The 14,286-nt window shown below is 39.3% G+C and overlaps 1 protein-coding gene across 3 annotated transcripts in view; it reads left to right on the forward strand.

Annotated features, from left to right (window-relative positions):
- The window catches only part of NEBL (nebulette), a 266,173-nt gene extending 252,165 nt beyond the window's left edge, over positions 1 to 14,008 (forward strand). For all 3 annotated transcript variants that reach the window (XM_035893257.1, XM_035893256.1, XM_035893255.1), the window contains 2 exons: positions 8,949 to 9,064; positions 13,832 to 14,008. In XM_035893257.1, coding sequence (XP_035749150.1) covers positions 8,949 to 9,064; positions 13,832 to 14,008 — 293 coding nt within the window. The remainder of the gene's footprint in view (positions 1 to 8,948; positions 9,065 to 13,831) is intronic.
- Positions 14,009 to 14,286: the final 278 nt, after the last annotated feature.

Genomic DNA, 14,286 nt, shown 5'->3' on the forward strand with positions numbered 1-14,286 from the left:
AAGTATTTGACGATTGCGTGGTTTATTTCTTATATCTTTATAATTTAGGTTATGGAAACTTCCTATGCTTGTAACGTTCTGAATTTGCCAGTGACTCCAAGTAGTTCAGAGCTTCATTTCTAATGAGGTCAGTGAGCATGGCAGATATTTATTAGCACCCTGTGTGAATTAGGCCATACTTTCAGGTTGTTATTTCAACAACCTAATTATATCTGGGCTTGATATTCCAATTTACTAACTAATACTGACTCCTGTAATGGATAGTGTGCAGACAAACTGCTGCTTCTGACAGCACCACTGAGAGCGGCAAGCCTGGTAGCTCAGACGTCCGTGAAAGCAGCCTAACTGCTGAATAAAGGGCAAGAAAAAGAGGGGAAAAACAAAAAAAAAAAAAAAAAGAAAGAAAAGAATGAAGGGAAAGTTACTGTTACAAGAAAAAATGCCAAGATGCCTTACCGTGTTGTTTTCTACTGTTCTAAAAACAGCACTGTTCTGTATCAGGTCTCACCATCTGCAGTCTTCAGGTTAGTGCTTTTTATATGCTTATGCAGTCTGACCTCTTCCCAGTAAATTTGACTGTGCTGTGCTATTCTTTCTGACTAGAAAATAATAAAACTCTATAATAGATAAGAGTTATAGTCAGTTTAGAGTATGTGTTTCCATTTTCTAGCTTATTTGAAAAGTTAATGGTGAGCAATTTAACTTTAGAGATGGCTGGGAATTTTTCAATATTGTTCGCGAGAAGATAGCAGTTGAATGCCAAACTTCTTTATAGGCATGGATCACTTGTGATTAATGTCTCAATGCCACACCTCCCCATTTTATTCAGTTTTGAGATTGTTAAAGTTATAGCTTGACATTTTTGAAACAAGGAATCCAGCTTTATGCTGAAAGATGTTTGATTTTGAAGAGTCACATAAATTATAATAAACATTGAAAATTATAAAAGTTAAACTTATATCTTTTGAAATGATTGGCATAAAATTGTTTCTTTACCTGATTTTTAAAATTTCTTTTTGCATTAACCTTTGAGATTTTTTTTCTTTTTGGGACAGGAGCATTCCCGGCAATCATTTCTGCACTGGAAAATTATTACTGAGTTTTCCCTAATGTTACCTGTACCTAACATACCTGTACTCTTCTGTTTGTTCTCTATACTCCTGTGACTGCTTTTTTATCATGTCGTTAGAGACTATCCCCTTGCTCTGTACCATGGGGATGCTGCAAAGTTCGGTACCTCATCTCAGCCTCTTCACCATCTATCACTGGGCAGTCCTTTCACATTCATTAAAGTCTTTCAGTTCTCCAATACCTGTTTTAAACAGCTCTTGCTGGCTGCATTAGGCTTAACATTTAAACTTCCACTAAGACTTTTTCAAATACTCTGGAGACCTAGGATAGAAGTAGTTGAGCAGTGCATGCGACATGCTAGCACACAGGAGCGTTCTGCATTACATGGGATGCATTGTTTGGAGCTGGATGCTGGGGCATCTGTGAGAGGCTTGGCTCTTGTAGTTTGAACTCAGAGGGAGCTTGCACAGGAGTGAAGAGCTTGGGGGGACTTACCTTGGGACAGCTGAGCTGATCTAACAGTTTGCTGCCTTCTGCTGCCTGTGACCTTGGGTACCTGGTCCTGCTTCCTTCCTTGCACTGCATCTGTCGCTGGTCTGATCCCTTGCTGAGCTGACTTGGCTCACCAGGCCAGCAGAAAAACAACCCAGCTGAGAGGAAGAGAAAGGGTGGTAGGAGTGTTAGATTGCCTCAGTCAACTTGTGGAGCATCAGCCTCAGATATGCAGTGGGAAATCAGGGATGGACTGCGTCTAGCCTCTTTGAGAGGTATCACCTCATGACTCCTGCTGAGTTCTTCTGAAACTCTTTAGCAGAGAATTATGTTTAGCACATCATCTTTGCTGAGTTCTTCTGAAACTCTTCACTTTAGCAGAGAATTATGTTTAGCACATCATCTTTAAAAACCTGCTAAAAGCTCATCTGTCATAGCAATCAAGCCACTTTTCTTATCTTTTTGTCTTTCGTATCCTATCCTCATTGTATCTATCCTGCCTTACTTGCTGCCAAAGTATCAAGAATCTTGTTTCTGATTAGTCTGTGATAGACCTTCTTTAAACATCTAATTAAATTGTTGGTTGTCCGTGGTTATGTTCCCTTTATCCTGTTTTTCGTGCTTGGGCAGGATATAAAATTCTGCAAAATAAATGTGTTCGTGTTCTTCAAATCTCTCCTTAGAACTGTTTCTCAGGGTACTTCTGTGGTTAACACAATGCTGGGCTGAGCTCGTCTCAGGAGCTTAAACAGGAATATACACAGCATGGGAAATACACAGGAGGAATTAGAGGATGTGTGGTTGCCTGAAGAAGTGTACTGAAATCTCCATCCTGAACTCAAAATTGACTGGACAAGGCCCTAAGCAACCTGACCTAACTGCAAATTTGGCCCTGATTTTAAAAGGGAGATAAACTATGTTACCTCTAGAGGTCTCTTCCAACCTTAATTGTTTTATCATGACCCTTCTTTTTTTTTTTGTATGTGTTCCTTTGTACTCTATTTTCTCTTGGTTTTCACTTTGTTTCCTTTCTTTGAATTCAGGGTCTTTGAAACTGTGTCTGTAACTTACATAGAATACTTTTACATATTTTGTATGTAAATATATTTAAAATATACCTTTAAATACATATATAAACAAATGTTCTTTTTGAGTAGTCTACTTTTTTTTTTTTGTTTTCCCAGATCTGTTTGGCATTCATTTTTCCTGTCCTTACTCAGGTTGATTAGTACCTTTTAATCAAAAGTCTTGTTGCAGATCTTGATGAGACAGCTCCTGGAGGGGAAGTACTAGTTCAGCACATAAGGATAGCTGAATCAGACCCTGGGTGATGTCAGGTGCATTACTGCACCTAATTTTGTTATTAGAAACCCTGAATTCAGTTAGATTCAGGAAAGAGGTGAAAACTGTTGATAGTATTCAAGTATGCCAGTCTTGGTAAGTGATGATAAAGTACCACTTTGTTCAAGGATGTGTTTAGTAATACAAATTTTAATCCACAACTCTTTAAATATTTTGATGATGGGCCAACACCTGGGGAAAGTGATAAAAAACCAAAAAATAAGGTACCGAGCCAGAGTTGTAACCAAAGTTACCACTGTGACACTTTCTGGAGAAGGCTTTAAAAAGGTATCAGTTGTTATTATCCACCCATTTCCGATGCAGCAATAATAGTTTACCCTAAGGCTGTATCTCCTTAGCTATGTAGTCTTGTAACTTGGACTGGGAAGTGGTCAAGGGGGTTGTGCATTTCGGGCAGTGACCCATCCACATGAACAACATGTGGAGCGTACCCAAGTACCCCAGAAGCATACTCTAGACCTACACTTCCCCACATGTGATTGCGTTGCTACTTTGACAGTGTTTCTGCTGCACGGGACATAGCTGAGCAATTTCTAAGGGAATGGCAAAAGAAAGAAGGAACTGAACGCTGTGGGAGAGATTTTCTAAGACCACGAGGGCTGCTCTGGGTGTTGTAGCCTGTGGAAAATAAGGCAGCAGAATGGCAAAACAGGGGAAAGACTTCAATATATGTGGAGCAACATGGTTCCCATAAACAGCTTCATCTATTTTGGGGGAGCTAGTCATAGTGTCAGCAACACTAAGATGTATGTTTCTGGCTCTGTTGCAACTTTTGTGCTCCTCAGAAAATCTACAGCATGATCATCATCTTGCAGACACTGGAATTAAGCACATAATAATAATTGTTTTTCTTTTTACTTCCTGCTCTCTAATTTTATGGTTGTTATTACAAAATGTTGCAATATTCTTTGTGAGTTCTCTGAAGTCTTAGTAGCCTAGTAGTGATGATGAGTAAATGAAGTGGTTATTACTTTATATCTAGTCCAGCAAAAGGCATGTATTGTAATAACCGGTAAAAAAGCAGTAGTTAGCAGTGGGGATATGTTGTTTTACCATGGATTATTGAGGTTCTGATGTACAAGAGAATGAAAGAGATTTTATGGTTATGATAAAATATTATCTCTTGGAACCTACCCTTTAAATGACTTTTTTTTTTTCAGCATAAACTTTTTTAACCTTGTAGTTATACAACACTCTCTTAATTATTCCTTTCCTGTTTCCCCAGTCCGACATTTTTCTTTCCCAGTCTTTCTCAAAGCATGTCCTGATTGGTACATACTCTGCAGACCCTGTTGTCTGCTGCAGCAAGCTGATACCTGCTATCATTCTTTCAGCTTCTTCTTTTTGTTGGAGGCTTCTTCTCTGTTTGCCTTTTGTCATGTTCATTCATTTTTTTCTTTCTTTTCTCTGGGGAATGCCTATAAAGATATAGTAAGAGAAATATGATAAATTCCTTCAAGTAGATAATTTAAAATGAATATCTGGCTTGCTTGGTAAGTGTGACAAGAAAAAAAAGTAAGTTTTGATACATCAAAATGTACCTGGTAAAGTCTTAATGCAACAAGAAAAAACATCCACCTGTACTTCTGGGAGCAATGGTCAGCCCTCAGCTCCCTCAGCAATAAATCTGGCTTCAGCTAAATGAATTTCATGTTCCACCACTGTGTTTTATTGTTCCCTTAGGTTAACTAAACCCACTGCTTTTGCTGCTGCTGCAGTCAATGATGTTATAGAACTTGATATTTTGGTCTGAGCCAAAAGATTGCAGTTAACTGTGGGTGATGATGATGAAGAAAAGTCAAACTCTTTTTCTGCATCATTTAATCTCACCTTGAATTATCTGTGTGTCACCAGAAACACAGCTCAGATCTGTTGTCTCTTCACTCATCTGCTTATCTATGTGATTCCCAAATTATCTTCCAAATAGCAACCATCTGGAGATTTCTTAACTATTTTTTCTAAAAAAACGTTAAAAACTATTGATTGTTTTTTGCAGCCCTACTATAGTATTCTTTTAATGGAAAAAAGGGTGAAATTACTCAATCAAATGTCTTCAACGCTGATGTGTACTGATATATACGCTTATATATATGATACCTAAATAAATGACTGGAAGATAATTAGCAAAGCTAATCCTAGAAATTCCTTCTTTTTGTTTGTATAGAATCTTTTTCTAATACTTCAGCTTCTAATGCTTTCCAAAATTTCTTCTGCTTTGGAAGAAATACTTTATTTCCCTGGGCTTGCAGTTTCCATCGTTGCAGGTAAATTAGCAAACAGGTTTGCTGAGACAGCTTGACAGAATTCTCTCGGCTTGTGAGAAGCTGATTGCAAAAGAGGAAAGCACGTCTCAGACCTGCTGCTGACAGTTGTTGCAGAGGCGGGAGGTATGGGTTATCCTTGCCAAAATAAGCCCATCGATTTGGAGGCTATAATGATGCTGACCGTCAGTAGGCTTGCGGCCTTACACTGGCAAGGGGTGATTCGTAGGAATTGAGAAAGATCTGGTTTGGGGAGAGGGAATCAAGCGTAAAAAGTTTCTACAAGCGTCTTCAATTCTCTTAGGAAGAAGAAAGGGACTCTCAGGGTGACTCCTCCTACCAGGGAGAAGCTACCAGCCCTTTGTCACGGCAGAGCAGGCAGGGGGGTGACTGATCAGCCGCCCATGGCCTTAAGATACTACTTGCTGTTAAGTTAAAAAGTTCAAGCTGTGCTTGGATTTCAACCCACATGACCAATTTACTACTGGTATGAGGAGATGAGACTCCATTTGCTTCTGTGGACTGACCTACGTTTATGCTGGTGGTGAATTAGGCAAAATATATTCATTCCAGCTTGATCGCAGAACCTTTGATTAAATTATGTTTTTCTCTATTTTCTCATGAAGGGCTACATCTGGTCATGTAGGAATAGCTTGTAACAACACTGAAACATAAATTATTTGATGAACTACTTAGGACTATTCACTTAATGCATGATAATGCTGTGAACGTGTTAACAAGCAGCAATTCTCTGATGATTAAACTGCTTTAAAAATGTCTTTGTACTCATATGTCATTAGAATGAACTTGGCACTTCTAAAACATCCATTATTCATCATGTTCCAGTGTTGCATCTGACTGTGTATCGCTTTAATTTCACTCACTTAACAAAGCAATCTATTCATTACAATAGTTTGAAACATGTTTTCTAAATCAGAAAACCCCTAGTTAAATATACAGCCTTACTTATCTTTACAGGTATAGTTGAGCAAAAAATAACATCCCAAATTGTAATTACACACTTGGTACATTTAAATATGCTAACTAAAACTAAATAGATGTTTTAAGAAAAAACGTTGAAATCAGTGATGTTGTTGGGGAAGCAGGATAGGTAAAACACCTTGCTGACAGCACAAGGTTGACCTTTCTTTCTGAAATTGTTCAGCAAACATTTTCTCAGTAATCCTTTTTCACACACAATTATTGTCCTGATCACTCAAGAAGCAGAGAAGGACAGATTATTATTACGGTAAATATGAATACTACTTATATATTTTATTTTTTTAATAGTTGCTTACTGCTTCTCCTGCATCTTTTCATTTTACAAGCCCTGGGTTCTTCCAGACATTGTGAACCCCATTAAATCTTACATTAGCTTTGCTCCTTTTTGAATCTCTGTGTGATGGCTGTTCCGGAAGTGGTTCTTCACTTCCTAGGAAGCCCATGAGATGTATCTCAGAAAGTATCAGACTGCTGATTGACTCCATGTTTGAAGATTTTTTGACTTGTGGGCTGCATGGGCTCCATCTCCTGTAAGCAAAAGATGGCTTTTGTCAGACAGAATACTGGCTAAATGGACCGCTTGAAGAATTATCAACAGAAATGCATTTTCTTTTCAGTGTAGCTAAATGTATTTCCAGTTGAACTAGTAAAATTCTGATAAATGACAGTGAGAGATGGGCTAATAACCTCCATACAAGCCAGAAATCTTTATTCTCAGAATGTGCGAGAGTCTTGCAAAACATGCACAGATAGGCGGTGACTAAACTTTTAATCGTTAGATTTTGAAAAGCACTTCAGTCTCTTAATTTTACTTTAAAAATGCTTCTCGGGCTTGTGGGAAAATAGTGGATAGTCACTTGTGCTGTGCTTCTTTCTCACGGATTTTTGATCAAACACATTTTTTAACACATTCTGATTCAGTCTGTTGCCAAAGTAGTGTGTTTGAACAGCTATGGAAGGTTTACAAATGCTTTCCTAGTAGGCAGTAGAGGTAGGGAGTCCTTGTTGATTGTATTAACTTGTGACGGGTTAACCTTGGCTGGATGCCAGGTGCCCACCAAAGCCGCTCTATCACTCCCCTCTTCAGCAGGACAGGGGAGAGAGACAATATAACGAAAGGGAGAGATCATTTGCCAGTTATGGTCATGGGCAAAACAGACTTGACTTGGGAAAATTAGTTTAATTTATTACCAAAATTCAAATCAGAGTAGGAGAGAATAAACCCCACCGCCCTGAATCTTAAAACACTTTCCCCCCACCCCTCCCTTCTTCCCAGGCCCTAACTTTACTCCTGATTTCTCTCCATCCTCCCCCTGAGTGGCACAGGGGGACGGGGAATGGGGGTTGCTGTTAGTTCATCACACACTGTTTCTCCCGCTCCTTCCTTCTCAGGGGGAGGACTCCTCATGCTCTGCCCCTGCTCCAGCCTGGGGTCCCTCCCATGAGAGACTCAGTCCTCCATGAACTTCTCCAGCATGGATCCTTCCCACAAACTGCAGTTCTTCAAGAACTGCTCCAATGTGGGTCCATCCTTTCTGTGGGGTGCAGTCCTTCAGGATCAGACTGCTCCAGCATGGGTCCCCCATGGGGTCACCAGCCTTGCCAGCAAACCTGCTCCAGCCTGGGCTCTTCTCTCGTGGGCCTCTATGGGCTGCAGAGGCACAGCCTGCCCCACCAGGGGCTGCACCAGGGGCTGCAGCGGAATCTCTGCACCGGCGCCTGGAGCACCTCCTGCTGCACTGGCCTGGGAGTCTGCAGGGCTGCTCCTCTCACATCCTCTCACTTCTCTCTCTCCAGCTACTGTTCTGCAGCAGGGTTTTTCCCTTCTTAACTATGTTATCCCAGAGGTGCTACCACCATCACTGATGGGCTTGGGCTTGGCCTTGGCCAGCAGTGAGTACGGAGCCGGCTGGCATTGGCTCTGTCAGACATGGGGGAAGCTTCTCACAGAAGCCACCCCTGTAGCACCCCCTTCCCCCCCCCACTACCAAAACCTTGCCACACAAACCCAATACATAACTTGTTCAACAACTCTTGATGCAGTAAAAGTCAACATATTAATGATTAGCCTACGTAATTGTTAAAATAGTAGAATTGTGAAAGAGATGGAATAATTGTGTGGTAAGAGAAAGGTACTGAAAGAGGTGGACTTGGAAAGATTTCAGTAACCATTGATGTCTCTGTGTTTGGCTAAGAATGTTGATGGAATCAGAATAAACGAAGAAACCCAATTGTGGACTCACTTTTTTACATTTGTCTCTTTCTGTGAATCACATCCTTTGTTCATAGCCCAATAAATAAGAGTTAGTTTGAAAAGAGTTGAGAATTATTTGCAGAGAATTTCTACTGAAACATTTTAAAACTGTATTAGTATATAGCTTTTTTCATCAATCTTTCCTTAAAAAAATGGCAGTTTATGGCACGTGATGTTTAGTGTGTCACCTGTGGCGGTATCAAAACTGAGTTAGTGGTGTCTCAAGGTTTCATACACTTTTTTATGGTCAGAATTCTTAAGGTACATTAAGCTTTTCCTTTCAACTAACCTTGATTGTATTTGTGGATATATTGCTATAGCTTTGGCTACATTTATGTGTAATTCAATCTATGAAAACCCTTCTGTTGTATATAAAAATCATTCTGAACTGTTTCATACTGATGAATTGTTATTTACAGTGCAAATAATCTACAGTTTCTACAAAATGCTAGATAACGCCTTTTTAAAAAACTTAATTAATGTGTCTGTATTTCTTTAACACACAGCCCCTGTTCTCCCTGGGGCATATCAGCAAAGCCAGTCCCAAGGATATGGATACATGCACCAGACCAGTATGTCATCCATGAGGTCCATGCATTCACAGCCTCATTCAGCAGGTCTGGTGAGTATTGGATTTAAAGAATGATTTTATTTGGTGAGCAACATCATCAGCTGTTGTGAAATCTCTTAAATACAAGTGAATTGGTCCTCTTGAATTGCATAGTTGGACTATTTGACTGTCCTAGTCCTAAATGTAAGTAATAGTCCTCATGTATAAAAAAGATTAAGTGACTGAGGGCAGTGGGAAGAACTTTTGTGTCAGAATGCATTAAAAAAAATCATTTATGATCTCCAGAAGGCAGAGAAAAAACTGAATCTTCTACCTGCTAAAACAAATAGTAAATGCTTGGACAGTATTTCACAGGCTGAGCTTTGATGTTATGCTCTGTGACGAATTCAGGCTCCTAGCACTAGATGAAAACCATTGATTTCTTAAGATCACTCTGTTGGTTTATATTTGTTTAAAATTTTTTGACTTTCTGGTTTTGTGCCTATCCCCATTAGTTGCCTCTGCTTGTATAAGGTTAGCTCAAACTCCATACTGGTGTGCCCTTAATGCAATGGGACAGTCTGCATGACTGTTCCCACTTGTGCTGGGTAACTGAGAAGAAGCTTAATCGTGAAACCATGGCCACAGTCACAAAGTTCGTAACTGTGGTGGGTAGGAATCTAAAGCTGGAGTCAATTTTCATTTTAAAAGTAACTGGTCATGGAAGCAGAGCTGAATGAGTTTTAAAAACCTATATAGGTTTTTAGGAAACTGAGCTTTTTTTTCCTCTTGAACTCTTTATATATAAGTTCAGTTTTAATAGTTATTGTATTTTTTTTTTATCTGCCTAGAGATTTCACAGTTTAGATCCAGTCAGCTTTTACCTTAAAAATATTGACTTGTAATTTTGAATTTTAAACTATTTTGAATGGATGTATGTTTACTACCTCTGTCACCTTTTTTAGCGATGAAGTAGTATTTAATTAGGAACGAAACTTAGAGCTTGCTGAGTTGAAAAAACTGTTTTCAAGATTAGCTGAAACTTGGATTTTTCTTTAAGACTGAAACTCCATGGCATTTTATATGGTAAAGATCGTGGCATTCTGGGTGGTTCAGGTGCTTTCAGGCTTGCCATTTCTCAGCTGCTTGGGGGCTGAGGAGGGTAACTTGCTGGGAAGCCTGGGATCCAGATACCTGCATCTTTGGGTGAGCCAATGACCTGGGAAGCTCTTTGGACCCCTGCGTGACAGTGGTGAGGCAGCTGATACTGGAATCAACCATTAATTTCCAAGGGAGCAAGCAAGGCACTTTGGGAGCTGGCTGCTTTCCAAAGGGGCCAGAGTCCAAAAAGTGAGAGACCTGGAAGCCTGGGCTTTACCAGGAGATTTCCTAGTCAGCAAAGCAGCCTTCAAATCGAGCAGATAGAGAACAGAGATGCCCACAAATCTTGAAATGCACTTAGCAGCGTTCGCGACTATCTGAGCAGGTAGATGGCTACCATTTCCCTGATATCTCTATCTCCCAGTGACTCACCTGGTGGGCTCCCTGTTGAAACAATACTTATACAATGTTAGGTTCATTGCTTTCATTTGCGTGTTTGGTTCTGGGCTTGGAGCAGTACTGCCAGAGATTCAGCCTTGTCTGGCTAATCCAGGCAGAGGGAAGAAAGAAATGAGAGAAGAAAGTAAGAGATGGGAGGAAAGAAATCCCAGCCTGGATATTGGTCTCAAAGCACAAGCAGGTTTTGAGACTTAGCTAAAAGCAATGAAGGTGACAAAGTCACCCATCAGTGCCTGAGTTTGGCCAAGACATCTCCAGCGTGAGAGTGATTAAGATCCCATGGATTATATCAGGGTGGGGATGATTGGAGAGTTAGCTGCTGGAGTAAAACCTACTCCTTTCAGCTGGTTTGTTGCACCATTATCAAATCAGGGTCCCCAAAAGACCAAAAGCTGATTTTATAATCATGTCAACCCATTTCCTATACTGAGAAATAGAAATTTTCCAATTTCTAAATTTTCAAATTCTAGTTTATTTGATTTTGAACATGATCCCATCACTGTCTCTGAGTAGGTTTTTTTCCTAGATAAATTGTGTTATTTTCTGATTCTTAACTTTTTCTCACTTTCTATGAGCAGTTCTGCAAAATGGGCTGAATTAAATTTTTGTTCAGAATACAGAATGTTTTATAGCAGACATCTGAAGGCTGTGTGCCTCTTTGGAAGATAACAGAGGGTGTTCTCATGTCTTTAGATAACTAAAAGTGGTAGGAAAACAAAACATAGGTTGAAAATTGGCTTTCCTTGATAGCTGTTCTATGTGAAGGATGCTGCAACAGGTACTTCTCCTTGCAAGGAGCAGTCCGTAGAATAAGTGTCAACTGGTGGATGAAGTGGAAATACACATCTGTCAGCTCACATCTGGCTGGGGAGGTGGGAATATAAGAGCTGGGTTTTAGTACTTCATATGCACAAGACTTACGGTTCTGTCTAAGCAGTAGCTGCAAGTTAGACCTTTGAGAAGGTGGGACATAAGTGAGTATTTGACTGTTTTACAAACCCCCAACCTTTTCTTATACCCCCTTGTGCTCGCTAAACTCACTACTGACAGAGGAATAATTCACTAAAATGCATTTTAAAAATCCCTTCTTTGAGTCCTTTAAGCATTGTAATTCTCAATTATATAGCCCAGTCTACACTCTGAAGTGATAATTAGGCATTAAATGCTAACAGGATTATTATGGAGATTTCTCCTGACAGCCATTTAGCACCTAATTAGGTGTTAAGGCCATAAATTTAGGTTTCTCAGCAGCATTTAGGGCCCTAATAAATTTTTTTAAAGTTTGAAATTACCAGCTTGTCTTCACAACTGTGCCACCACGGTGATGTAGTCAAGCTGCCTTAAAGGAGACAGCAGTAGTATGTCCTATACCATGATGTTCTAAGGATGAGTAAGCATCCCTCTGGGTGAGCAAAAACTTCTCTGTTTTTTTCCAATTATATGTTAGTTTAATAAGACATTTAATCTCTTCCCCCAGTCTTTTCCCATTTAAGGGAGACATAAGCATGGCTCAGAGGAAAATCTATTCTCTGCTTTATGCAAGATATGGGCTTACTAACATTTTTCTTAAATTCACCTTTTATTGAAATAAATTGTTTAAAGGACTAACTGCTGCTGAGCTTGTTGTAATAGCGTATTTTTTACTGGTTTTTTTTTTTTTTTTTTTTTTTTTGAGTTAGTTTCAAGGTTCAAAGGCAGAGACCATTCCTTAGGGTCTTCCAACTGTTAGTTTTCTAGTTTGTGAATCTTTGGTGATGATAGAATTAGTTGCTTTGATGTACTGCATAAACAATGATGCTTTTTTTCATCACCTTCCATGAACACTTGGAAGACATTAAGGGACCATCAAGAAGCTGCATATTCCTGGTTAAAAATCGCTCTTGGTCACAGCATGTAGGGCAGCAAAATTACAAGGCACGGCAGAGAGCAAGACTCAAGTACAGTTCAGAGTAGGCTTGTCAGAAAAGGTAGTGGTCTCCAGTGTTTAACCAGGAGTGGATTTCTCTGTAGTGTTTAAGCTGCACTACCAGTGATAAAGGCAGAATCAAGACAAAAAGTGTATTTCTAGCATGTGAACAGTAATAATGAGTTTCTCTGTAGTGTTTGGATTAGATGATTCCACATTTCCAACATGTGACAAGTGGCCCACCCACTGTATCTAGAGGAGTCTCCATCTTGTCTGAAAATAATTTCATTAAAACCCCTCAAAAAAACATATATGAGATAGACTAGAACTAATGCAGAGTTGTTTTCCTCAGCTGGGAAGCACAACAAAGTTTGCTGTCTCTTAAAAGGTTCAGACAATAATGCAAGGCATTAACTCAAACGTTGACTGTTTTTACCTTTTTTCTCTTTAAATCATTGTACCACAAAAATTCAGCTAGATATGATGACATATCAAAAATTGCTGGTAGGGAAATTGAATATTATCAGTGGTGCTTGAACTGCTCTTGACTTCTGTCAAGAGACAGGGTAAGGAAAAGGAAGTACTCCTGGGAATTTGAAAATGAGCTAGTTTTGTTCTGCTGTTAAGATACAAGGGGAGACTGTTCCCTCTGAGTTTGAAAATCCACTTTGAGCAATTTATTGGTTACGAGTGGAAATAAATACTCTAGAAAGAAAATGGAAATCTAGGCTTACAGTGGACACAGGTGCAGAGAAATTTGGCTTAGCTAATGGTAGGACTTCGTGCTCTGTTTAGATCAATCTTTTGTATGAATATGCAAAAATGAGTATTCGTAAAAATTATTTTTGCAGAGTTTTGAAATCTTGTTTATCTTTTTTTTATTAGGTAATAATTAATTTGGGGTAAAATCCTAATGAAATGAAAGACATTCAGTGAGATGGCAAAGTTAATGACCAGGATGTGGTGTAGTGAAGACACAGGAGAAGCTATTTGGGAATCACGCAGATAGGGAGCAGAAGCACAGCTAGCCATAGCTGGATGTAATGAACTGTTGCTAGTGAATATATGAAACAACAGTTGGAATATTTCAAGAGGCAGTGAATGGCTTGAATCTGTTTGTATGAGGACTTTGGACAATGTAGGCTCACAAAAATAATTAGTTTGGTACTCAGAAAAAGGGTATGTATTCACTGTATATTTGACAGGGTGGAGGGTGTACTGTTTCTTTTCAAAGGTAACTTGTGATTTCTCTCTCTGCCTTGCTCCCTCTGTTCTTTTCCCTGCTCTTTTAATTTTCTTTGTGCAAAGCGGAGAAGGAATCTATCTCTGTTTAGGCTTGAGACTTTACAGCCTTGTTTTCTTTCCTTCCACAGAGAACATACAGAGCTATGTATGACTACAGTGCTCAAGATGAAGATGAAGTTTCCTTCAGGGATGGTGATTATATCGTCAATGTGCAACCAATTGATGATGGCTGGATGTATGGTACTGTTCAGAGAACTGGGAAAACAGGAATGCTTCCAGCAAACTACATTGAGTTCGTTAACTAATTTTTGTCTCTAGTTCTTTGAGCTTTATTATGATTTACTCAGAATTTAACCTTTTAGAAAAAGTCAGAAGAATCTTTTAAGAGTACATGTTCATTACTTTATCACTGCTATAACAGTCTGCATTCTCACTCAGAATCCAATTTAGAGTCCTTTAAAGATAAATAATCAACAAGAAGCTCAGAGCTTTGAAAACAGCATTGCTTATAATAGGGCTCCCTCAAAATGAAAAACATATACGGAAGCCTGGTGCTGCCAATCCTATAAAGATTTCAGTCAAT

Source organism: Egretta garzetta, unplaced genomic scaffold (genome assembly GCF_000687185.1).
Source record: "Egretta garzetta isolate BGI_Z169 unplaced genomic scaffold, ASM68718v1 scaffold434, whole genome shotgun sequence".
NCBI classification, from domain to species: Eukaryota; Metazoa; Chordata; class Aves; order Pelecaniformes; family Ardeidae; genus Egretta; species Egretta garzetta.